General features: G+C 44.3%; 2 protein-coding genes across 9 annotated transcripts in view; one reads left to right on the top strand and one right to left on the bottom strand.

Moving 5' to 3' along the window:
• UEVLD (UEV and lactate/malate dehyrogenase domains) overlaps positions 1 to 25,132 on the bottom strand; it is a 53,717-nt gene extending 28,585 nt beyond the window's left edge. For 3 of the 8 annotated variants that reach the window (XR_003548003.1, XM_027768498.1, XM_006142476.3), the window contains exons 1-4: positions 17,654 to 17,774; positions 13,765 to 13,849; positions 8,868 to 8,933; positions 2,615 to 2,778 (exon numbers count right to left, since the gene is read on the bottom strand). Coding sequence is in view for 7 of the 8 variants with exons in the window: in XM_027768498.1 (XP_027624299.1) it covers positions 2,615 to 2,778; positions 8,868 to 8,933; positions 13,765 to 13,849; positions 17,654 to 17,695 (357 nt within the window). In the remaining variant the exon portion in view is untranslated. Of the gene's footprint in view, positions 1 to 2,614; positions 2,779 to 8,867; positions 8,934 to 13,764; positions 13,850 to 17,653; positions 17,775 to 24,863 lie in introns of those variants that run through there. The other 5 variants (XM_006142472.3, XM_027768496.1, XM_006142475.3 and 2 more) reach the window with 4 other exon arrangements.
• MISFA (mitochondrial sheath formation associated) overlaps positions 18,041 to 26,231 on the top strand; it is an 11,622-nt gene continuing 3,431 nt past the window's right edge. The window contains exons 1-3 of the mRNA XM_027768519.1: positions 18,041 to 18,218; positions 25,133 to 25,203; positions 25,623 to 25,765. Of these exons, the coding sequence (XP_027624320.1) occupies positions 25,135 to 25,203; positions 25,623 to 25,715 (162 nt within the window). The 5' untranslated portion in view covers positions 18,041 to 18,218; positions 25,133 to 25,134 and the 3' untranslated portion in view covers positions 25,716 to 25,765. The remainder of the gene's footprint in view (positions 18,219 to 25,132; positions 25,204 to 25,622; positions 25,766 to 26,231) is intronic.

The raw sequence follows: 26,231 nt of genomic DNA, 5'->3' as shown, positions 1-26,231 counted from the left end.
GCCATGTGTGAGTCCACTGCTCCTAACCACCATGCCGCCTGCTGGCCCAAGAACTGTTTTTATAACTATTTTTATTTCAAACTTAAGGAAAAGTCACAAAAGTATTGGTTTGTTGGAAAAGTTATGACATATTTTTGCATAGATAAACAGAAAAAAATCCATCCTGACTTTTCCAGCAACCCGACAGAAAAGTTATGACATATTTTTGCATAGATAAACAAAAAAATCCATCCTGACTTTCCCAGCAACCCGACAGTACATATACTCTTCCCCAGCCTACCCATTCGTCTTTATCACACTTGCTTTCTTAGTCTGTCTCTTCATATTCTGTACTGAGAGTACACCGTACCCATGATGCTCCTTTATCCCTGAATACTTCAGAGTACATTTCCTTACAAAAGAAAAGGACGGGGTAGACTCTGACAAAGCCATTATAAAATCAGAAAATTAACACTGATAAAATATTACTGAGGGGCTGGCAGGTGGCGTGGTGGTTAAGGGCGCTGGACTCCCATATGGCTGACCATGTGAACACAGTTCGAGTCCCGGACCTGTTGGCTTACTTTGTCACTTTCCCTCTCTCTCACACTGTCCCTCTCTGACCAAATTGAAAATAAATAAATAAATAGTTAAATAAAATAATTCTTTTTTAAAAATATTATTGACTATGGTACTGGTTTCTTCTTATTTAACTATTAAGCAAACTTAGTAAAACTCACTTAGCCTTTCTGCCCTTCAGAGCCATCTGTGATATGATGTGCATAATAAATCTCAGATGGCTGTTATGAGAAACAAATGACTTAATGCATGCAGACTATAATCTGTAAATGCAAAACAGATGTTTATTATTATTATTATAAATGTATGCTCATTTAAAAAGCACTTAATTTCTCTGAGTCTGGGTTTTGCCATTTATAAATTAAGATGAGGTCATTTGGGTCAAAAATTCAAACAGCGTCAGGGACCAGCGTATAAGATTAAATATGTTGGGACCAGCAGATGGCATAATGGTTACGTCACTAGACTCCCATGTAGTCGACTGTGGTTCAAGTCCTGGACCTGGCAACTTAAAAGTTACACTGGGCATATGTGCGTGTGTGCCCAAAATCCTAAGAGGAGAATGGAGAAGGGATTGAGGCATGGCCATCCCCACAGGGAGTAATTTCTTGCTTTCTGTCTCTCTGTCTCTCCAGCAAGTGCATGCACCCTATAGCAAAAACCTCTCTAAAAAAGAAAAAGAAAAAAATAGGTATATTAAATGTGTGGAAGCCAGAAGGTAGTGTGGTATTTAAGGTGTGAAATTTGCAAACGGTCAACCACAGTTCAAATCCCTGACCCAGCAGCTTGAAACTCAAACTCAGCACATGTGCACATGTGCCCAAAATCCCAAGAGCAGAATGGAGAAGGATTGTGGCATGGCTATCCTTCCTAGGGGAGATCCCCATAACTTCCTAGGGGAGTTATTCCCTCTCTCTGCCTCTTTCTGAGAAGTGTACACACGCTATGGCAGCAAAAAAAAAAAAAACCCAAAAAACAAATAAGCAAACAAAGATTAAGTGTGTGAAGTTGCCAAGTATAAGAAAATTTGGAAAGGGGCCAGCAGGTGGCAGGTGGTTAAGGCACTGAATTCTCAAATGGCCAACAACAGTTCAAACCCAGTGGCTTGAAAATCATACCAGGTACATATACATGTGCCAAAATCCAAAGAAGGGAATGGAAGAAAAGGGATTAAGGCATGGCCATCCCCCCAAGCGGTAATTTCTTATTTTCCCATTGTCTCTCTCTGTCCCTATGACAAATATATAGAAAAAGAAAAAAGAAAATCTGAAAAAATGGTTATTGTGGCAAATTGGCAAGAATATCTATAAATATTAAATTCATATTAAGAACAAAATAAAACCACTGTGTTCAAACAAAATTCTGTAGGCCTAATGAATCTCTTGGGGACGACCTCTGGAGTCCCCTAACTTCTAAATCCCATATACGTACACTGCGTAATTACAATTCTAACAGCATGTGGAACTTAAAGACACTGTAATCATTTAAATAGGACAATTAAAATAATGTAATGTCTTGGGGCCAGCAAGTGGTGTGATGGTTAAAGTGCTGGATTTCGACATGGCCAACACATTGAGTCCCAAGGAGATGGCCATGTTGCAATCCCTTCTCCATTTTCCTTTCAGGATTTTAGAAATGCATGAGTGATGAAGAATATCAGTGAAAGAAAATACAGTAGGGCCAACCCTGTGGCCTACTGGTTAAGAAAGCTAGATTCCATACAGACAACTGCATGGTTCGAATCTTGGCCCCACTGGCTTAAAACACATGTCAGGCACATATGCATGTAGGCCTAAGACCCCAACAGGATGGACTAATGGAGAAGGGTTGTGGTGTGACCATGCCCCACTGAGCGGTCCTTTCTCCCTCTCCCTCTCTGTCTGGTGAGTGCATACACCTTCTGACAAATTTGGAAAAGGAGAAGAGAAGGTAGGAGGGGGGAGGGGAAAAGAAAAAGGAAAGAAAACATAGTATTATACTTATTTGTATCATCAGGATTAAAGATAAACAATTCAGGAAAATAAAAATGTTTGAAGAAAATCCACACTGATCTTACATGGCTCCAGTTCTGGAGATAGGGCAAGTATATTCTGCCGTGAGCATCCACATGTTTTCCAACCGAGATCCCCATATTCGCAGTTGGCTTCAAGAAGCAGATGGGGGGAGCAAACGGGTGAGAATCCAAAATCCAAAAACAAATTGGGATGTTATAGGTATTACCTATTTGAGACAAAAATAAACACATTTTCAAATAATTATTTTCAAATGAAGCATACACATTATATTTATGGTATAGGGATGTAGCATTTACCTTGTATTTTGAGAAAAACCCCAGCATAACTATCAATGATGTAAATGGTTGTATAACAGGCAAGAATGCCAGTGAGGGGCATCTCACTGACGGTATTAAGATTATCTTGGGGCTAGCAAGTGGCATGATGGTTAAGGGTGCTGGACTCCCACATGGCCAACTGCAGTTTTGAGTCACAGACCTGGCAGCTTGCTTTCTCACTTTCCCTCTCTCGCTCTCTCACTCTGCCCCTCTCTAGTCAAATTAAAATGAATGAATGAATGAATGAATGAATGAATGAAGTTAAATAAAATAATTCTTTAAAAAAAAAAAGATCATCTTTCTTTGAGCCAGCAGGTGGCATAGTAGGTAAGGTGCTAGATTTCCACATGGCCAACAGCAGTTCAAGTTCCAGACCTGGTGGCTAGAATATCATTGTGAGGGGACCAGAAGATGATGTAATGGTTACATCATTGGACTCCCACGTTTGAAACTCACGGTAGGTGCATGTGCACACATGCCCAAAATCCGGAGAGGAGAATGGAGGAAAAGGGATTGCAGCGTGGACATACACCCTCCCCGCCCCCTGTGAGTGATTTCTTGCTTTCTGTCTCCCTGCCTCTCTCTGTCTCTCCAGTAAACACATGCACCCTATAGCAAAAATCTCTCTCAAAACAAACAAACAAACAAAAAACACACAAAGAAAGAAAATCATGCTGGGTGTGTGTCAAAAGATCCTGAAAGGAGAATGGAGGAGAGGGAGTTAGGGCATGGCCATACCCCTCTCCCCTCTCCCTGGAGGTGATTTCTCACTTTCCCTCTCTTTTTCTCTCTCCAGGGAGCACATGTGCCCTATGGCAAAAAACTAACAACAACAAAAAGATAACCTTTCTGCCCCCAAGATAACCTTACCACCCCACACTTCCTGAAAACCAAAACACAGTGGTTCACTTAATTCATAATTCTGCTAATGTGCACCTGCCCTTGATCACTGCGGTAAGAACCGTGCTTCATCACTCAGATTGAACTTCCTTCGTCAGCTTTTCTCCCTTTCTCTGTTCCCTAGTCCCTTTGCCCATCCCCCTCCTTTTCTTTTTACCATCTAACCAAGATAACTGCAGAGTAAAAATATAAGGCGCAGGTCTGAATAAAGTTCTCTGGGCAGCCAGCAAAATCTGAGCGCGTGGCAGGAGAGGAGCCAGGAAGGAAAGGAGAACCCACTCTGCTCTGCCGGCCTCGCCCGAATCTGCACAGAACCCGTGGTAGCAGCTTCCATTTCGTTCCTACGTAAGAGAACAGATAGAATCCCTGTGTTTCTGGAGTGCCTACCCAGTGCCAAAGGAGCTGTCAAGGTGGAAAAGACCCAGAAGCAGAACTTCACGTGAGTGTCCCTGTAATCGCGGCAGGGAGGGGAACAAATTAAGTAGTTGCTGACGGACTAAGGGACTACCGTGAAGAAGCACCTTCTTTGTGAGAGGACCCTCATGGGGCTGGCTGGTGGCATGGTAGTTAAGGCACTGGACTCCCACATGGTTCAAGTCCTGGACTTGGTGGCATGCTTTCTCACTTTCCCTCTCTCTCTCTCTGGTCAAATTAAAAATAAATTAATTAAATAAATAATTCTTTTTTTAAAAAAAGAAGTCCCCCACAAAATACAGCTTCCTGACATCTTTGAGGCAATTTATTCCCATTGTACAATGTTGAATCCTTTCTCTATTTTTTTTTTTTCTGAGAGGTTTTTGCTATAGGGCGTGTGCACTCGCCAGAAAGACAGAGACAGAGAGACAGAAAGTGAGAAATCACCCCCCAGGGGATGGCCACGCTGCAATCTCTTCTCCTCCATTCTCCTCTCGGGATATTGGGCATGCATGCACACATGCCCGGAGTGAGTTTAAGCCCCTGGGTCTGGGACTCGAATTGCAGTCGACTACATGGGAGTTCAACGACATAGCCATTACGCTAACTGCTGGTCTCCCTTTCTCTTTTTTTTAAACTTTATTTATTTATTTATTTACTTACATAATTACTTCCTTACTTTAATTTGACCAGAGGGGACAGGGGTGGGGAGTGGAGTGAGAAAACAAGCCACCGAGTCCAGGTCTTGAATCAGTCGGCTGAGAGTCCAGCGCCCTTAACCACCATGCCGCCTGCCGGCCCAATGCTGAACGCCTTATAGGAGACAGCAAGCTCCACCATTCTCTTTCTACTTTGTTCCCAGATCCTTCTCAGCCCTCTTTTGACTATATTATTTATTCATAAATAACCTGTCTTTTCATTTATTCCTAATCCCTCCAGTCAGTTATCAAATAAATTAATTCACTCATTCTACAAATATTTATGGAGAATTTCCTATAAGCACAATCTTGTATATTGGTGGTTTAGAATGTTATCCTTCCTGAAATTATTTTCATTTTAAAAGAAGAATGAACTTTTAATGGTGCACTTTCAGACACCCTCCAGAGAAATCTTTTGGGACCAAAGTTTCCTTGGTATTCTTTTTATTGGCTTGAAAAGAAAAGCCAAGAAATCTTTTTATGTCTTTTTTTTTTCTTCTGAAATTTTTTTTTATTAATTTACATTCATTCCCTGAGCATCATCACAACATTCTAAGTGTGGTTTCCCATCTAGAATATACTGCATAGTGGCTTAATAATGCATGTTATCATCCATAATATTCCATTTCTACTTTCATATATATGTTTTTTACCCCATGTCTAGCCCTCTGCCCTATTCCACTCTCTTATTACACTATCTCTGCTGTCTACAGTTGTTTTCAATCCCTTTTCCCCCAACATTTCGTTGATCACACAATATCATAAGTAATCTAACTACTTTCAATAGCAAGATCAGCCGATGGTTTCTAGAAAAGCAGTTTTGAACTGGTAAGGATATTTCTTTGAAACTTAAAGCCTAGAAACAGGTTAGTATTCTGTTCAAATAGTAGGAACATGAATCTATTGATAGCTGAAGACAGGACAAAAATCCTTAAAACCAGACAACAAAGCTTAGAAGAAAAGTAGCAATATTTTAGTCAAGTCATAGAATACTGTTTCATCAGTTCAGTCTCATGTACTTAATCTTTCTTCTGTATCTGTTGAGGTTCGATGTTCCAGATTGAAATCTGGGATGTAATACTCAACTCCAGCTTTTGGCCCTACAATTAAGTTGCCCATTTTCTTAGTTTCTGAACTCTTATTTCTGTGTGTCTGCATTTAATTTTACTGACATAGCACTCCCTTAAGAACTTCTTGGAGATCCGGTCTGGTGCTGGTAAATTCTTTCAGGTTTTGTTTATCTGGGAAAGTTCGTGTCTTTTCTTCCCAAATGAACGATAACCTTGCTGGGTACAGAATTCTCGGTTGAAATTGCTTTTCCCTTAATACTTTGAATACATTTTCCCATTCTCTCCTCGCTCTCATTGTTTCCGATGAGAGGTCTGCCGTTAGTCTGATGGGATACCCTTTGTAGGTAACTTGCCTTTTTTCTCTTGCCAGTCTTAGTATCTTGTCTTTGTCTGTGGTTTTGGTCAATCTGGCTATAATGTGTCTTGGAGAAGATCTTCTTGGGTTGATTCTATTTGGGGTCCTCTGTATTTCTTGGGACTGAATCTTTGAGTGCCTCTCCAGGTTTGGAAAATTTTCTTGTAAGATTTCATGGAATAGATTATCAATGCCCTTATGAGTCTCTTCACCTTCTGGGATGCCTATTATCCGGATGTTTGGACGTTTGATGGTATCTAGTACTTCTCGCATATTATTCTCAAATTTTTGGGCCATTTTCTCAGTCTTCGCGGTGGATTTTTCTAGGCCAACCATTTTCTCTTCTACATTAGAGATTCTATTTTCTGTATGATCTAGTCTGCTTTTAATACTTTCAAGGGAGATTTTGACTTCTTGTATTATAGCCTTCATCTCTAACAGTTCCATCTGATTCTTTTGTAAAGTGTGAAATTCCTCTTTTAGATCTTGCATGAATTTCCTTACCTCCTGGAACTCTTCAACTCCTTTCTCCTTCCTCTTCAGCAGTTCCTTGTCTCTCTTCTCTTCCATCTCTGTTAGCTTTGCCATTATGAATGTTCTGAATTCTTTATCAGACATTTCCATGATTTCCATTGAACTGTGTGTGGATAAAGAGGAGCTATCCTTTTCCCTTGTGGGAGAGGTATTTTCCTGCTTCCCCATATTTCTTGTGGTCCTGCAGCGATTTCTAGTCATCTGGTGGATGATCGGTTTCTTCCCAAACTTGGAAGTTCAATCACGCGAGTTTTGGATGCTGGAGGCCCAGTTATCAGTGGGACATCTTCCTTTCTCCCCAAATGGCTAGATCACAGGAGCCATGGAGCTGTCTATCTCTTGAAGAAGGCGGTATTCTTGAAATCATACTATGAAAGTAACCTACTTGGGGTCAGCAGGTGGTGTGGTGGTTAAGGCACTGAACACTCCCACACGGTTGACCGGTCAACCACAGTTCGAGTCCTGAACCTGGTGGCTCACTTTCTCACTTTTTTTCTCTCTGTGTCTCTCTGTGGTAAAATTAAAATAAATAAATAAATAAATAAATAAAATAATTCTTTAAAAGAAAAAGTAACTTACTATGATGCCTACTGGGAAAGTTAGTTATTACTGAACATAGAACATAGAAGAATGTAGGTCAAGACAAATGGGAAGAGTTAAGTATCAAAGTTAGTGGTTTATTTTTCTTTCTTTTTGGCCAAACCCTTAGCTATATTAACTTGTCAGGTCACTCTAAAATGTTCTGCCTTTTTAAAAAGTTAACTTCATTTATTCATTTATATTTGACCAGAGCGAGAGAGAGAGAGGAAAGGAAAGTGAGAAAGCAAGTTGCCAGATCCGGGACTTGAACTGCAGTCGGCCATGTGAGAGTCCAGTACTCTTAACCACCATGCCATTTTCCAGCCTCAATGTTCTGCTTTCTTTGAGCTTCACTGTCTTGTGTTTTAAGACTTCTTCTTAGGGGCCAGTATGTTGCACAGTGTTTGGGGTGCTGAACTCCCACATGTCTGGCCATGGTTTGAGTCCCAGACCTGGTAACTTGCTTTCCCTCTCTCTCTCCTTCTCTAATGAGCACATATGCCCTACAGCAAATAAAAAATAATAATAATAAATAAAATTAATAAATAATTCTTTAAAAAAAAATGAAAACACTTTCCCCTTAAGAGTTTGACATTTTGGGACCAGCAGGTGGCATGGTGGTTGGGGCACTGGACACTCCCACGTGGCTGACCACGGTTTGATTCCCGGACCTGGTGGCTTGCTTTCCCCTCTTTGTCTCTCGCTTTCTCATTGTGTCTCTTGCTGTCAAATTAAAAATAAATGAATGAATAAATAAACTTTAAAAAAAATAAAAAAAGAGTTTGACATTCTGGGACCAGCAGGTGGTATGGTGGGCAAGGTACTGGACACTCCCACATGGCTAACCAAGGTTCAAGTCCTGGACCTGGTGGCTTGCTTTCTCAATTTCTCTCTCTCTCTCTCTCTCTTTCTCTGGTCAAATTAAAAATTAATGAATGAGTAAATGAATAAATATTTTTTAAAAAGCGTTTGACATTTCAGCCACACACTAGCAGCGTGGTCTTAGTTGAATAACTTGTTCAGACAAAGATTCAGTTTCATCTATGAACAGGGATAATGCTAAATCACGTAGAAGGAAAGGAAGAGGGAACAAAACATAGCTATAATAGAGAAGGAGGGGGGAACCCTGTACTTTGCTATGGAGAACAGGTAACTCCCCCCTAGGGCGGGCCCATGTCTGTCTTGCTCTCTTCTGCACCCCAGAATCTATTGGAGCAGTGGGCATACAGCTGACGATTAATATTTGTTAAATTGAAGTGAACTTTTTGACCTGAATCCAGCCCTGGGACAGCTCCTGCCCGATCCAGTAAGTCTCTGCAGAGATCACATACCAGCAAAATGCTTTGACAGGGTTATGGCATAAACGATACAAGCTTGCGAACTGCTCTTTTAGAAAATGCCCACATTTTCTCAACATCTATACTTACCCTGATACATCACAGGAATGGTGCCAGTAAAATTCAGCAGCTCTTTCTGGGAACTATCCTTAAAAACTGGAAGAAAATAAAGAAAGCCCCAAGATGTGCAATCAAAAGTAGGAAGAACTGTATTAAAGTGAGTGAGTGCAGGTGTGTGTGTGCATGTACACAGAGACTGCAAATACCATTACCTAGGAGTCAGTCAATACGTCAATACAGAAATAACTAGATGTTTTTAGAAACCTAGTAATTTATTAGAAATGTCTTAGATTACTGGGACCAGCAGATGGTATAATGGTTATGTCACTAGACTTCCACGTAGTCAACCGTGGTTCAAGTTCCGGACCAGGCAACTTAAAACCACAGGACGTGTGTGTGTGCCCAAAATCCTGAGAGGGCAATTTGGGAGAAGGAATTGTGGTGAGGCCACCCCCCCGGGAGGTGATTTCTTGCTTTCTGTCTCTTTGTCTCTGTTTCTATGGCAAGCATGCACACCCAATAGCAAAAATCTCTAAAAATAAATAAAAATAAAAAAGGAAAAAACGCAATTTCTTAGATTACTTAGAAAGCAGTAAGGGCAGAACATGTGACTTTGATACTAAAATCCCAGGTTCTGGGGCTGGCAAGTGGCAGGGTAATTATGGTGGCTGGACTCCCACATGGCTGACCACGTTTTGAATCCCAGACCTGGCAGCTTGCTTTTTCACTTTCCTTCTCTCTCTCTCTGTCTCTCTCTGGTCAACTTCAAAAAAAATAAATAAAATAAAACAATGACAATGAACAAATTTTTTTAAAAAAGAAAGAAAATACTAAACAAAAAACCAACCCCCCCGCAAGTTATAGCCTCACTTAGAGACATGAAACTTTTGGTTATTTTAACATCTTTATTCTTCAGTTTTGTCATTTATAAAATAAGATGCTCCACAATGTTGTCATAGGATCACTAAGATAAGTAAAAACTCTTAATAAGGTACCATAAAAAGTATTATAAAATAATGGAAACGCCAAATTATCATATGTAACAAATCCATTATAATCACTTTAATAATCAGAAGAAAAAGTGTTAGCTTTTTAAAAACATTTATGTATTTGTGGGGCCGACAGATGGCATGGTGGATAAGGGTGCTGGACTCCCACATGGCTGACCACGGTTCGAGTCTCGGACCTGGTGGCTTGCTTTCTCACTTTCCCCCTCTCTCTCTCTCTCTCTCTCTCTGTCTTTCTGGTCAAATTGAAAAATAAGATGAATGAATAAATTAATTAATTAAATAAATAATTCTAAAAAAACATTTATGTATTTGTTATGATTTTCTTTCCTTTTTTAAAAAAGATTTCCTTTATTTATCATTATTATTTTTTAATTTGACCAGAGTGAGACACAGAGAGACAGACAGAGAGAATGTGAGAAAGCAAGCCGCCAGGTCAAGGATTTGAACTGTGGTCAGCCATGTGCTAGAGGAGAATCAAGGCTCTAATCTCAGGACTGAACCCTGAAAATACTCCCTTAGTTTTCAAGTAATCAAACTGCTTGGAATATAGATTTTTAGTGCCTCGATAATTACACTACTTGGGTTGAGGAAGAAAAAATTCTAAGCAGATTTGATGGCCTATTAGAAAGGAAAATGAGGAGATCAGGCTGTCCTAGTCCGCTGAGGATGGTGTAGCAAAATACCACAAGCTAGTGACTTATAAACAACAAGAATTTATTTCACACAGTTCTCAAAGCTGAGAAACCTCAACATCAAGGTGCTGGCAGACTCCATGCCTAGTGAGGGCCTGCTTCCTGGTTCAAAGACGGCCATCTTTTCTTTGTGTTCTCACACAGTGGAAGGGGCAAGACAGCATTCTCAGACCTCTTTTTATAAGAGCACTGATCCATTCGTGAGGACTCTGCCAAAGAGCTTCCCGAAGATCCCACCTCCTAATACCATCACTTTTTGGGTAAGGACTTCAACATACAAATTTGGAGGGACACAAACATTGAAGCTCTAGCACAGGCTGACACAGAAAACCCAAGGTCAAGAGTGTACACAAGTATGGGGCCTGCAGGTCGTCTGGTGGTTAAAGGCGCTGGACTCCCACATGGCTGACTGTGGTTCGAGTCCTGGAAATAGTGGCTTGCTTTCTCATTTTTCCTCTCTCTGTTTCTCTCTCTCTGATCAAGCTGGAAAATAATAATAATAGTAATAACAAAATAATAAAGTTTAAAAAAAGGAGTATATGTAAGTACAAAGTTCACTGGGGCCTATCACAGATGAATGAAAGGCAACAATGGGACTAATATGGAATCGAGTGGGAGTGGGGCAGGGTTGTTACTGGGGACGCAGAATAACCCAGAAACACTATAAGTGTGAATATTCACTGCACAAATTATTCCGATTTGAGGGCGTAAGAGCACCACAGCCTCCTCTGGTCAAGGCAAAAGGAGAATAAAAATGAACTGGTACAACAAGGCATCACCACAGTTATATGATGAACAGAGACACTGTATAAGAGAAAACAGCATTTGGGCCAGCCTGTAACAGTGGTTAGGGTAGCTAGATCGCACATGGATGACTGTGAGGTTTGAATCCCAAAACAGGCAACTTAAAAAACATGCCGGGTGTGTATGCATGCCCAAAATCCTGAAAGGAGGGAGAAATGCAGGAGAAAGGATTGTGGATGACCATCCCCTTCAGGGGGAGTACTTTCTCACTTTCTCTCTCTTTGTCTCTCCCTCTGGTGAGTATCTGTGCCCTATGGTGAATTAAAAAAAAAGAAGAAGAAGAAAAGAAAAAGAAAAAAGAAAGAGTATTCAAGCAGAGTACAAGACAGACATGGGAACAAACTCCAGCTCCATCCCCTACGAACTATGTAATCGTCAACAGATGATTTCAATTCTCTGAGTCTCAGTTTAGCTGTCAAGTGAAGGCGATAATATCTCACATATTTGGTTGTAGAAATATGTAAGATAACATAGTAATACACTCGGAAGCATATTTGGCATTCAATAAACAGTAGCTGTTAGTTTCCTCATTCCAGGTGTATGTGGTACCAAACTCTGTGCTAATTAAGAGACCAGTTGCAGATGAATTAAAACCTACTCATTTCCTTCCACATACACAACTGGCTAATCCCAATCAATACGTCAATATGTCCTTAGGATCTCTAGTATCTAAATCTGAATTAAATACATTTTTAAACCCAAATTATTTCCCATTGGAAACACATCCATGTAGGAAAAATAACTTTTCCAAAACTGTTTTGACTAATCTGTGGGCTCTACAATCAATTTAGCGAGTCTCAATAAACTTTTGTTTTTAAATTAAATGCAGGGTGAACTAGAAGAGAAAATGCCAGAGTAAACACAGTGTTTTAGTTATGTACATATGAGATCATGACATAAAATGTATTTCTAACTATGGGTTGTAGTAAAAAAAAATTGAAAGATAACAAAATAAGATTTTTCTTAGATAAACAGATCCTCTTTATTAAGTGAATAACTGAAGTGTGTTACTAATAATTTAGAATTGGTCATTTATGTCATAGGCCGAACAAAGGCCCTCCAAAGATATCTATAGTCTAATGTTTGGAACCTGTCAATATGTTAACTAACCCAGCACAGGTAGTGTTTTTTTTAAAATAATTTATTTAATTTTATTCATTATTATTTTAATTTGATCAGAGAGAGAGAGACAGAAAGAGAGGGAAATTGAGAAAGCAAGTCACCAGGTTCAGGGTTCAAACTGCATTCGGCCATATGGGAGTCCAGTGCCTCAACCACCATGCTACCTGCTGGCCCCAGTGGAGATACTTTAAAGATGTGAGTAAATTAAGGAGCCTGAGATGGGAAAAATTATCCTATTATTGTCATGGGCCTAATCTGGTCACACTGGTTCCTAAAAGCAGAGGACCTGGGCCAGCCAGTGGCATGGTAGTGGTTAAGGTGGCTGGATCCCACTTGGCAAACTATGTAGTTTAAGCCCTGGACCCAGTGACTTGAAAAACACACCGGGCACATGTGCACGTGTGCCCAAAATCCTGAGAGGAGAATGGAGAAGAAGGCATTGTAGCATGGCACTCCCTGCCAAAGGGTGCTTTCTCACGTTCCTTCTTTCTCTCTCTCTCTCCAGTGACTGCAGGTGCTCTATGGCGAAAAACAAAACAAAGAGAAACAGAGAACCCTTTCCAGCTGGAGTCAGTAGGAGGTCTAACTATAGTAAACGGATAAAGGCATGCAGCATTGCTGACTCTGAAGGCAGAAAAACAGGAGTCAAGCAATGCGGGTGACTTTTAGAAAATGAATATGAGGCAACAGATTCTTCCCAGAAACTCCAAAATAAAGACTTACTGACACCTGATTTTAGCCCAGTCAGACTTCTAAGCTACAGAAATGTGTGTTGGACCTTCAGCCTACAGAACTGTAAGATAGCAAATTTGTGGGGTTTTTTCAGACACTAAGTTCATGACAAACTGTTGCAGCAGCAATAGAAACTAATACAATATGGCACCAACTTACATTTCCTCAGAAACCACAAGCGCTTGGGACCAGCAGTTAGCATAAGGGCTATGTCGCTGGACTCCCACGTAGTCGACTGCGGTTCGCATCCCGGACCCGGTGCCTTAAAACTCATGCCGGGCGCATGTGCATGCATGCCCAAGATCCAGAGAGGAGAATGGAGGAGAAGGGACTGTGGCGGGGCCATCCACCCTTGGGGATGATTTCTCGCTTTCTGTCTCTCTGTCTCTCTCTGTCTGTCTGGCGAGCACACATGCCCTATGGCGAAAACCTCCAAAAAAAAAAAAAGTAGAAACCACAGCGTTTACAATCAGGATAAAAGAAATTAAAAAAATTGATTTTGTAGCTCTCTAGGACCAAACGAGTGGGTCAAATAATGCAGCAAAAACTAAAACATACGATTCTTACCATAGGTGTCCATGGAATATCTGAAATGCGGAAAAAACGTGTTCACATTCTTCAGTTCTTCTACAGTTAGATCTCTGAACTTATACTGAAAAGAGAAAAATAAGAATAGAATAAGAATAAAGCTATAGAAGACCGCAGGTGGCATGGTGGTTGAGGCACTGGTCACCCACATGGCTGACCACAGTTTAAGTCCCAGATCTGGCAGCCAAAAAAATCACAATAAATAAATAGATAAATAAATAAATGTTTAAAAAGAAGAAGAAAACTATGAACAACAGAACAATTTAACTGAACATCTGCTATATGCTAGGCCTGACTCAAGCTTTATTAGCATGAACAGTACTTGACCACGATCCTATGAGGTAGAGATACGTCTTACAACTGCTCTGCTTTACAGAAGAAAATGAATACAGAGAATTAGTCAGAGAGCAAGTTAGTGATGCCAGACCCACCCCCAGTAGCATAAAAAGGTAGATGCTGCTACACACCAGGCTGAGGCCACATGGGAGGCCTGGGTTTGACTCCTAGCCCACCCCAACACCTGGGCACTGTGGCATGTGCCTGTGGTCTCAGCTATCCAGCAGGCTAAGGCAGGACTGCAGTTTGTGGCCAGCACAGGTAATCGAGCAACGCTGTCTCTGAAAGCCAGGCGTGGTGGCGTGTCCCTGTGGTCCTAGCTAGGAGTCTAGGCAGGCAGATTACAACACAGCAAGACTCTAAAAACAAATGAACAGTAAAAGCTAGAGCTCAAACCTGGCCTTGAACACTAAATCAAACTGCCCCCGAATATCTCCTGAAGCCATAAGTGATAGGGCGGTGTCAGAGAGGATGTGGAGAAATCAGAACTCTCATTCCCTCTCTCACACACATGTCACTGCTATTGGCAAAGTGGTGAAGATACTTTGGAAAGCAATCTGGAACTTCTTCAGAAGATTAAACACTTATAATATGATCCAGTAATTCCACTACTGGGTATATATTCAAGAAAAATGAAAACATTATGTCCACAAAAAACTTATATATAGGGGCTACCAGGTGACATGGTGGTTAAGGCACTTAACTTCCACATGGTCAGCTATGGTTCGAGTCCCGGACACAGTGGCTTGAAAATCATGCCAGAAGCATGTACATGTGAGTCCAAAATCCCAAGGGGAGAATGGAGGAGAAGGACTACAGCATGGACATCCCCTTTGGGAGGGGGAGGGTGATTTCTCACTTTCCCTCTCCCTGTCTCTCTGTCTCTCTCTTCTGAGTGCACATGTCCTATGACAAAAACTTAAAAAAAAATACTTGTATACAACTGTTCATACCAGCATTATGAAAGAGTGAACACAATTGAAACACCCATCAACTGAGGAATGCATCTATAAAAAGTGGCATTTTTTTGGGAGAGATTTTTTCTATAGGGTATAGGGTGTGCACACCCTATAGAAAAAAATCTCAGTGGATGTTCACCAGAGAGATAGAGACAAAATGTGAGAAATCAACCCCCAGGGGGATGGCCACACTGCAATCCCTTCTCCTCCATTCTCCTCTTGAGATTTTGGGCACGCACGCACACACACCTGGCATGAGTTTTAAGTCGCTGGGTCTGGGATTTGAACTGTGGTTGACGATGTGGGAGTTCAGTGACATAACCATTATGCCATCTACTGGTCCCAAAATGTGGTATGCTTTTATTCAGTCATAAAAAGGGATGAGTTATTGGTATATGCCCTGACGTGGATGAACTCTGAAAACATCATGCTAAGTGAAAGAAATCAGACACAAAAGGACACACGTTACTTCGTTACATGAAATATCCAGAACCGGCAGTCATAGAGACAGAAAGTAGATTGGTGGTTCAAATAACTACACCGGGCCAGTAGGTGGCGTGCAGGTTAAGGGGACTGGATCACGCATGACTGATGAGTCCTGGACTCAGGCAGGTTCTTGAAAATCACACCAGGTGCATGTGTGTGGGTACCCAAAATCCTGAGAGGAGAATGAGGAGAAGGGACTGCAGTGTGATCATCTCGCTAGAGGTGATTTTTCACTTTCCTTCTCTCTCTGTCTCTCTCTGGTGAGTGCATGTGCCCTACAGCAAACTTAAAAAAAAAAAAAAGGCATATGCGTATGGTCTCTGCATGAGGAAGTCTTAAGGAGCATTAAGAATCAGGTAAGGGGCCAGCAGGTGGCCTGGTGGTTGGGGTACTAGATTCCCACATGGCTGACCACGGTTCAAGTCTCAGACCTGGCAGCTTAACAATCACAACAAACAAACAAATAAGTAAATCTAAAAAACAAACAAACAACAACAACAAAAAAAAACATGTAAAAGGTCAGCCAGTGGCAGGGTGGTTAAGGCAGCTGGATAGCACATGGCTGAGTGCATGGCTCAAGTCCTGGGCCCAGCAACATGAGGGGCATGCCAGTCCCCGGTATATGTGGCCCAACCTCCCAAAGGAGAAATGGAGGAGAAGGGATGCAGGGTGAAGAAGGTACTCAATAGGAGTACTTACTCTCTCTCCAGTAAGCACACACACCCTCTAGCAAAAAAAAAAAAAAAAAAAATCACGTAACTAGGAACCTGGCGAAAAGGGGGATTTTCCTCACGCTGAATGCTGATGGAGAACCAGAGAGCCTTGACTAAAGTGGCTTCTGACCTGGAAACTCTCCTTAGGCCCCAGAAATGCAGGTCAGACTTCTGAGTCAGCCCTCCCGCACGTCAACATTGCAACATCAAAAAGAGCTCTCCTGAGCCAGCCAGAGGCGTGGTGATTAAGGCAGCTGGATCCCACACGGGCAGCTGCACGCCAACTGCACGGCTGGAGTCCTGGAGTCAAGGACCCTGGGCGTGTGTGCCCAGGATCCGGAAAGTGAGAGATGTTGAAGGGACTGCGGTGTGGCTATCCACCCGGAGTCTTTCTCTCTCTCCCTCTCCTCTTCCTGCCTCCCCACTCCTCTCTCACAAATTAAAACAAAAAAACAACCTTTTTTTATTGGAGAGGATTTTGCAATAGGGCGCGTGCACTCACCAGAAAGAGAGATAGAAAGCGAGAAATCCCCCCCCGCCCCCCCAGGGAAGACAGCCACACCACAATCCCTTCTCCATTCTCCTCTCGGGATCTTGGGCACATACGCACACACGCACATATGCCAGGCGTGAATTTAAGACACCGGGTCAGGGATTCGAACCGCGGTCGACTACATGGGAGTCCAATGACATAGCCATTACACCATCTGCTCCCCCCCAAAATTTTTGTTAAAAAATCTCTCCTGGGCCTTCAGGCCCTGTCTGCGTGTCTCAGTCTACTCAGGTCTTTCATCCATCCGCATATTTAGAACCTATCAGCTGTCGGGCACAGTGCAGGCGCAGGACATGCAGATCAGGCTCGCGTCGATGCGGTTCCCAGCAGACATAAAGTTTGCACATAAATAGTTACTCCACAATGAGATCATCGATTTTTTGGAAAAAGGTAAAGAGCTGGGGGGGAAGGACTCCAGGTTTCAGGTGGTGACCATGAGTTGAGTCTTACCGAGAACGGGAGGGGGAAATGGGGAATTGAGCAGAGGCGTGGCTGCAGGGACTGCGTGCGCTGGGAGCTACGTGAGGCCAGGGAGGCTGGCGGCGTGAGGACTCGCACCGGGTGGAGGCTGGGGACCTAGCAGGTGCAGGGAGGGGCAGGCCTGCGCAGGGAGGTGGCCTCCGCGTCCCACTGCCTCGCTGAGCCTGCTGCTCTTCGCGGAGCCTGCTGCTCACCCCCGCTACAGAACAGCCCAGCCCGCCTCCGCTCTACGCCCCACGACCACCTGGGAAACGCGGAGACAGCCCGGCCAGGGGCAGAGGTACTCCCCAGATCCGGGGACCCCAACCCCACCCCGGCCCGGCCCGGCAAACTGTCCGCACCTTGCTGAGCAGCCGCCTCAGACCCTCGCTGTCAAATTCCATCTCTAACCCGGTCTTGCAGCAAGGTTCCGCGACCGCAGCTCCCGGACCTTCTTCCGGGCCCGCTCTAGGACGGAGGCCGCCGAGGCCCAAACCACCCGAGCGCTCCAGGGCCCCGCCCCTCCCCAGGCTGGGAATGCTGCCTCCGCCCAACGCCCCAGGCTCGGCTGCGGCCGCCTCAGACCCTCGCTGTCAAATTCCATCTCTAACCCGGTCTTGCAGCAAGGTTCCGCGACCGCAGCTCCCGGACCTTCTTCCGGGCCCGCTCTAGGACGGAGGCCGCCGAGGCCCAAACCACCCGAGCGCTCCAGGGCCCCGCCCCTCCCCAGGCTGGGAATGCTGCCTCCGCCCAACGCCCCAGGCTCGGCTGCGCTGCCGCCGCGACTGGGAACCCCGAGCCCGCCAGTGGCGAGAGCGCGGTCAGAAACGCGTTGGCGGCAAGAAATCCACAACCCAGCTAGCCAGAAGGAACTCTGGGGACATCTAGAAAGAAACAGGAAGGACTCGAATAGAAGCAGTGACGGAGGTAGTCGCGAAATGCGTTGTTTGGAAGAGAGTTTCTAGGATGTGTGCAATTCAGAGTATCGGAAAAGACCGAGACCGAGCATTGCTTGCAGTTGAATTTAGGGAGGAGGTGGTAGTGGAACGTCAAACGCAGAATTTCAGGGAGCAGAAGGGGGAGCCGGGTCAGGAGGAGCCTTATCATAGAACTAGGAGGTAGGACAGTAGTTTGAGGGGTGCGGTGTTGGGGAGGGTAGCTCGCCCGTGCCCTCCTACCAGGGCCCTCAGGAACACACCTGAACTTAACAAGATGGGTTTGTCGTCCTTGCAGGAGCCACGTCGGGACAGCTCAGTAAGGAAGTGTTAGGACATATTACTATAATGTTCGGATTAGGCTGGTTGAGGGAGGGCCAAGGAGCCAACGGTTCACTCTGGATTGGGTTCTGTCAAACAACTCTGTCGCTGGGAATCTCAGTAAATATTATCTGTAAGAGGGATGAAGCAGAGGGAGGAGGGAGGGTCACACTAAAGAGGTCGCCCTCAATTGCATTAGAGAGAGAAGGGCGTTTGGTATTGCATGGGTTGCACAGTGGCCTGGTTTTGTCTCACTTTCATGGTCTGCGTGACCTTGTCTGATGTGGGTGTTTTGTGGGGTTGTTTATGTCCCACAGACTAACCTGGCTCCCTGTGAGGATGGAGCCAGCTTGTAACAACACCAAGGCCTCCTGGGTCAGGCCAGTTCCCAGATGTGAGACAGAGGTGTGGTAGGAACTGAGTTTTAAAAGAAGAATTCAGAGGGCCAGAAGGTGGCACAGTGGTTAAGTCATCAGACTCCTGTGGTAAACCACGGGCCCCAGTGGCTTGAAACTCACACTGGGTGCATGTGTGTGCATGCGCAAAATCCATGGAGGAGTGGAGAAGAGATTGTGGCATTCCCATCCCCCTCTGGGAGGTGATTTCTCACTTTCTCTGTTTCTCTGTCTCTCCAGCAACTGCATGTGCTCTACAGCCAAAATAAATAAATAAACAAAAATAAAAGAGTAATCCTGTGGGCTGGCAGGTGGCATGGTGGTTAAGGGCGCTGGACTCCCACATGGCTGACTGTGGTTCGGGTCCCAGACCTGGTAGCTTGCTTTCTCGCTTTCCCTCTCTCTCTCTGCCCCTCTCTGATTGAATTAAAATAAATACGTAAAATTAAATAATTTAAAATAACTTTTAAAAAAATAATTCTGCACCATGAAGATCGTGGTGACCTGGGCGAGAGTGGTCACGGAGACAGGCAGGAGGAAGGTTACTGGGAGAAGCTGAAGGATAGAGGCAATTACTGCACCCTGTCAGAGCTAACCTCGGAAGCTGTGCAGCTTCCAGAGGCTCCAGGATGTAGCATAGCAGCTCTTGCCAGAAATCCATTAATCGAGGAAAACACGGCTAACACCAAGTTAGCCGTGACTGAGCAATGTTCTTGTCTTTTATGAAAGAGCCTTTTATGGACAAGGCCATTCATCCCAACTGCCAGTTCTTTTCTGGGCTAATGACTAGAAACTGTGTGTGTGTGTGTGTGTGTGTAGCATTTCTTGTGTGGGCAGTACATTGCTAAGAGTTTATCAGTTCATCTTTTTCTTTCTTTCTTTTTTTTTTTTTTCAGTTTGCCAGCCTGTATGTGTGCTCATCAGAGAGAAACAGAGAGGGAGAAAGCACCCCCCCGGGTGTGGTCATGCTACAATCCTGTCTTCTCTATTTCTCCAAACTTTCTGGGTTTGAGGCACACATGCGCATGTGCCTGGCATGTTTTTCAAGCCACTAGGTCCTGGGCTCCAACTGCACAGTTGACCATGTGGGATCCAGCCAGGCCACGCACGGGCTGGCCACAATCTCAGTTAATCTTCACAAAACCTGTTGACCTGGATAGAATTACTACCTCAGTTTTTTTTTTTGGAGAGGGTTTTGTTATAGGGTGTGTATGCTCGCCAGGCAGACAGAGAGAGACAGAGAGACAGAAAGTGAGAAATCACCCCCCAGAGGGGATGGCCACGCCACAATCCCTTCTCCTCCATTCTCCTCTTGGGATCTTGGGCACGTACGCACGCACACACGCACATGCACCCGGCGTGAGTTTAAGCCACCGGGTCCAGTGACATAGCCATTACGCTAACTGCTGGTCCCACTACCTTAGATTTAGGTTTATATTACCTATTTTGTTGTTTCTGAGATTTTGTTGAATAAGAGATATATTAGTGATAGCTTTGAGAGACCAACAGATGGTGTAATGGTTGTGTCCTTGGACTCCTACACAGTGGACCATGGTTCAAATCTCGGACCTGGTAGCTTAAACTCATGCTGGGTGCATTTGCATGAGTGTCCAAAGTCCCAAGAGGTGAATGGAGGAGAAGGGATTGGAGCATGGCCGAACCCCCTGGGGAGTGATTTCTTATTTTCTATCTCTGTCTCTCCAGTGAGCACATACACCCTATAGCAAAAATATCTCTAGAAAAAAAAAATAGTGGTAGCTTTAGGAAGGAGAAAAAGGCTACAAAACTAGGGCCAGCATGTAGTGGTTAAGGTACTGGACTCCCACATGCACAGCCATGGTTCACGTTCTGTACCCAGTGGCTTGAAACATGCCGGGCACATATGTGGGTGTGCCCAAAATTCCAAGAGAATGAAGAAGGGATTGTGGCATGGCCATCCTCAGTAGAGGGTGATTTCTCACTTTCCCTCTCTTTTTCTGTCTCTTTCTCTATCTGGCAAGTACACTTGCCCTATAGCAAAATAAGTAAGTAATAAAAATAAAAGGAAGAAATAACAGCAAAATATTTTTTCCAATTTGATTAAAAATATAAACTCAGAGATCCAAGAAACTCATTGAACCCTAGGTAGAGGAAACATTTAGAAAATATCACACATGGGGACCAGCAGTTAGCGTAATGGCTATGTCTCTGGACTCCCATGTAGTCAACTGCAGTTCGAGTCCCGGACCCATTGGCTTAAACTCACACCGGGTGCGTGTGCATGCGTGCCCAATATCCAGAGAGGAGAATGGAGGAGAAAGGATTGTGGCATGGCCATCCTCCTGGGGGGTGATTTTTCGCTTTCTGTCTCTCTGTCTCTCTCTTTCTTTCTAGGCACCCTCCCTAAAAAAAAAACCTCACAAAAAAAAAAAAAAAAAAAAAGAAAGAAAGAAAGAAAAGAAAATAACACACTGATACACCAAAATACAATGGCTGAAGCTAGTGATAAAGAGAAACCAAAAAAATTGAGATTTTTGCTCTGGGACCAGCAGTTGGCATAATGGCTATGTCGCTGAACTTCCATGTAGTCAAGCACAATTCGAGTCCCAGACTCGTTGGCTTAAATTCACGCCAGGTGCATGTGTGTGCATGCCCAAGATCCCGAGAGGAGAATGGAGGAGACGGGATTGCGGCGTGGCCATCCCCCCGGGGGGTGATTTCTCACCTTCTGTCTCTCCATCTCTCTCTGTCTTTCCGGCAAGTGCAAGCACCCTATAGCAAAAATCTCTAGGGAACATTCTCCTCTGGGGATCTTGGGTACGTACTCACATGTGCCCAGCCTGTTTTAAGCCACCAGGCCTGGGACTCGAACCATGGTCCACTACATGATAAGCCAGCGACATAACCACTATACCATCTGCTGGCTCCAAAGAGAAGTTTTAAATTTATTTATTTATAATCTGACAAGAGAAAGAGAGAGTGAGAAAGCAAACTGCCACATCTGGGAGAACCACGGTCAGCCATGTGGGAGTCCAACGGTTAGCCACCATGCCACCTGCCGGCCCCCCGAAGAGAAAGATTTTAAACAGGTACTCACCATATGACCCAGCAGTTACCCTATGAGTATTACCTCTAGGCAAATTAAAACTATGTTCGCACAAAATACTGTTCACAGGTATTCACAGTATCATTATTCATAATAGCCTCAAACCGGAAACTGCATATATCCTTCAGCAGCTGAACTGGTACGCTGGTGTGTCTGTACAGTGGAATGCTTTTCAATAAAACAGAATGAACTGCTGTAGGAGAAACATGAAAAAGCTTATGATTCCATTTATAGGAAGTTCTGAAAAATGTGAAATCACAGGAGAGGTTTCCAGGAACCAAGGGGTTGGGGAGGGGATTAACTGCAAAGAAGCAAAGGGGAACTTTTGGAGATAATCCAAATTTTTTCTATATTGTGGTGGTAGTTCCAAGATAAACACATTTTCAAATTTAGCTGTCTGTGAAAGAAAGCATTTTACCATGTGTAAATTATACCTCAATAAAGTTTATTATTAAATGAACAAATGAATGGAGGAGACTTTTTAAATTTTTTTGAGAGGTTTTTGTTATAGGGCGCATGTGCTTGCCAGAAAGACAGAGAGAGACAGAGAGACAGAAGGCGAGAAATCACCCCCCAGGGGGGCTGGCCACACCGCAATCCCTTCTCCTCCATTCTCCTCTTGGGATCTTGGGCACGCACGCACACGCACCCGGCGTGAGTTTAAGCCACCGGGTCGGGGACTTGACACTGTCAACTACATGGGACTCCAGCGACATGCCATTACGCTAACTGCTGGTCCCTTGAGGGGACTTTTTGTCAGCTGACCGTGTGTTCATGACGTACTGTTGCAGGACAAAAGCCAGTTGCATAGTGCCATGTGCAGTATGATCACCGCTATGTAAAACAGCACTCAGGGGGAACCCTCCGTGTCCTTCTACGTACTCAGGGGGAACCCTCCGTGTCCTTCTACGTACTCAGGGGGAACCCTCCGTGTTCTTCTATGTGCGTATCGATGTTTGCAAGATGGAGAGGTCCTTGGCAGCCCGGTATGTGTCAGGCTGGTAGTACTGATTATAACATGGGGTTGAGACTTGAGGAGAGGGATGGAGGATGTTACGTTTTCTTTAATACACCTTTGGATAGTTGCACATTTTCCTACTATTTTCATAATTTAAAAGTAATGAAAATAAATAGGATGTAAAAATAATATATGGAGAGGCCAGCAAGTGGCGTGGTGGTTAAGGTACTGGACTCCCACGTGGCTGACCATAGTTTGAATCCTGGTTTTGGTGGCTTGCTTTCACTTCCCCTTCCTCTCTCGGCCTCTCTCCAATCAAATTAAAAAAAATAATAAAATGAAATATTTTTCTGAGAGATTTTTGCTATAGGGCATATGTGCTCATCAGAGAGACAGAGAGACAGGGAGAAATCACCCCCTAGGAGGGATGGCCACACCAGAATCCCTTCTCTGCTCTCCTGGGATTCTGGGCACATGCACCCGGTGTGAGTTTCAAGCTGCCAGGTACAGAACCTGAACTGTAGTCAGCCACATGGGAGTGCAGTGCCTTAACCATCATGCTGGCCCTAAATAAACAATTACTTTTTAAAAACAGTAATAATAAAATTAAATAATTTTTAATAAAAAAAGGCAAGACAAAAATAGAATTTATATATATATATGTGTATGTGTGTGTGTGTGTGTGTGTGTGTATACACAGTGTGAAGGGACCCTGCCAGGGTGCCGAGCTCTGTGCACGGGTGTCTCTCTCCTTCCCTCTCGTTTTTTATCTCATGTTCATCAACATGCACGTAAGCTCTCTTATGCTCTTATGAAATAAAATACACATTTAAAATATTGTTAAAAAAATAATAAGGTGTTTAAGAGCATGGGTATAAAATGGTGACCAGAAAGCCTTCAAGATGGGAAGCTAGGTGGTGCAGAGACGGAATAGAAAGTGCTCCTGTTCCTAAAATTCAGTTTGTTTATTCCCAACTGTCATGGGCCTAGTAATACACCTTTCCAGAACCTTGTTTCTATCTGAAGAGCTCAAATTCTTTTCTTTTTCTTTTTTTTAAGAGGTTTTTGGCTTAGGGCACATGCGCTTGCTGGAGAGGCTGAGAGGGAAAGTGAGAAATCATTCCCTAGGAGGATGGCCACACTGCAATCCCTTCTCCTTCATTCTCATCTCGGGATCTTGGACATGCACGCACATATGCCCAGCATGATTTTCAAGCCACTGGTTCTGGGATTTGAACCATGATAAGCCATGTGGGAGTCCAGTGACAGACATAACTGCTACGCTGGCAGCTGATCCTGTAAAAACCCAGATTTTTCTTTATTTTTTTTTTTTGAAGAAGTTTTTGCTATAGAGCACATGCGCTCACCAGAAAGACAGAGGCAGAAAGCAAGAAATCACTCCCCAGGAGGCATGGCCATGCCACAATCCCTTCTCCATTTTCCTCTCACAGAGCCCAAATTATTATTATTATTTTTAGAGGTTTTTGCTATAGGACACATGCACTCACCAGACAGAGAGACAGAGAGACAGAAAGTGAGAAATCACCCCCCAGGGGGGATGGCCACGCCGCAATCCCTTCTCCATTCTCCTCTCGGGATCTTGGGCATGCATGCACATGTGCCCGGCAAGAGTTTTAAGCCACCGGGTCCGGGTTGCGAACCGCAGTCAACTACGTGGAAGTCCAGCAACATAGCCATTACCTTAACTGCTGGTCCCAAGAGCCCAAATTCTTAACAGGCAGCTGGGGTTTGGCCTGATCAGCAGCGTCAGCCCTGCGCCTTAGTGCCGCCTAGGCTGTCTAAGCCTTGGTTCTCTCATTAGTGAAGTGAGGTTAACGATAGGAACTACCTCCCAGCATCAATGAGGTAACTACTTACACAAAGAGCTTACGCGCTGCCCAGCTCCTGGTCTGGGGGCTCGGCTCGTATCTCTGAAGTGTTGAGTCTAGGCCGCATGCCCAATGATGTCACAATGCCCTATGAGACTCAGCTCGTCCACTAGAGAATCGCAGATCCCTTGGAGGCAAGGAATGGAACTGACATGCGAGATCTCTACCAACTCGGGTTCATGAGCACACTCCTGTGCTAAGATCTTGGTGAATAACATAGTCTCTGTGCAATTATATTAGACATTATTTTGCTTTTAGTCATGATCGTGCTGGGCTGGATGCTTTTTGTTGGACTCGCATGTTACCTGGGCACGTTTCCAGAGCTGACGGTAAGTAATGGCCTTGCCTATAAATCCCTGGTAGTCAGCCCTGGGTCTGGCTCGCCCTCCTCGCCGGGGCCCCCATTCGAGGGTACCGATACTGGAGTACCCATCATTAATTGAGGTGAGGATGTGATGGGAACACCCTGAGTTTCCCAGGCTGCTTTCCATCCTGTTGGCAAATCCTTCTAAGTCTCTGTTCTTTTCTTTTCTCCCTTTAATAAGTAATTTCACTTGTCTCAAGGCACAGTGGAACTTACAAGGGGCCTGCTGGAGACAGCGCCTGGCTTTCGGATCTGGGGCCCCCAGGAAGGGGATGTGAGGCTTGGTGGGACCTTCAGCTGCCCCTGGAGTCGCAGCGCTCAGAGGCAGGTCCCCACGGGCTAACGAGTCACGCCTCCTCTGCCTTCATGCTTCTTTTGACTCAGCCGCCAGCCCTGAAGTGGAACGAATGGTGGTCTCTCCAGGAGGGCAAGGCACGAGTGAGGAGCCGGGCTCTGGATGAAGATCGGCCACTGTGAGTGGGGGGTCAGGTCTGCTGGCCTGGACGCCTCCATTTCCAGAAAACTAGGTAGGCACGCTGAAATCTCTGGAGTTCTTATTCCTCTGGAAAATATAATAAACTGCAGAAGGGGAAATGGTTTGAGGTTTACAGTGGGGAAAGAGGATTTGGGGAGTAGTGCTGAGGACAGGAGGCCAAAGATCTGTTAATAACCATGTCTCCTACGTATTCTTTTTTTTTTGAGAGGTTTTTGCTATAGGGCAGGTAAGCTCACCAGAGAGACAGAAAACGAGGGGGAGACTAGCCTTGCCACAATCCCCTCTCCTCCATTCTCCTCCCAGGATTTTGGGCACACACACACATGTGCCCCGGCATGACTTTCAAGCTGCTGGGTCTGGGATTCAAATTGTGGTTGGTCACATGGGAGTCCAATGCCTTAGCCACTATGCCACCTGGTAGCCCCCTTCGACGTATTCCTTTTGAAGACTGTTTCCATCCATTAATTCACTGTCCCCTACCACATAGTATAATACAG

This window comes from Tupaia chinensis, unplaced genomic scaffold (genome assembly GCF_000334495.1).
Source record: "Tupaia chinensis unplaced genomic scaffold, TupChi_1.0 Scaffold000077_1, whole genome shotgun sequence".
Classification (NCBI taxonomy): Eukaryota; Metazoa; Chordata; class Mammalia; order Scandentia; family Tupaiidae; genus Tupaia; species Tupaia belangeri.
Note: the sequence above shows the minus strand (reverse complement) of the source record. Positions and strands in the feature narration are given on the sequence as shown.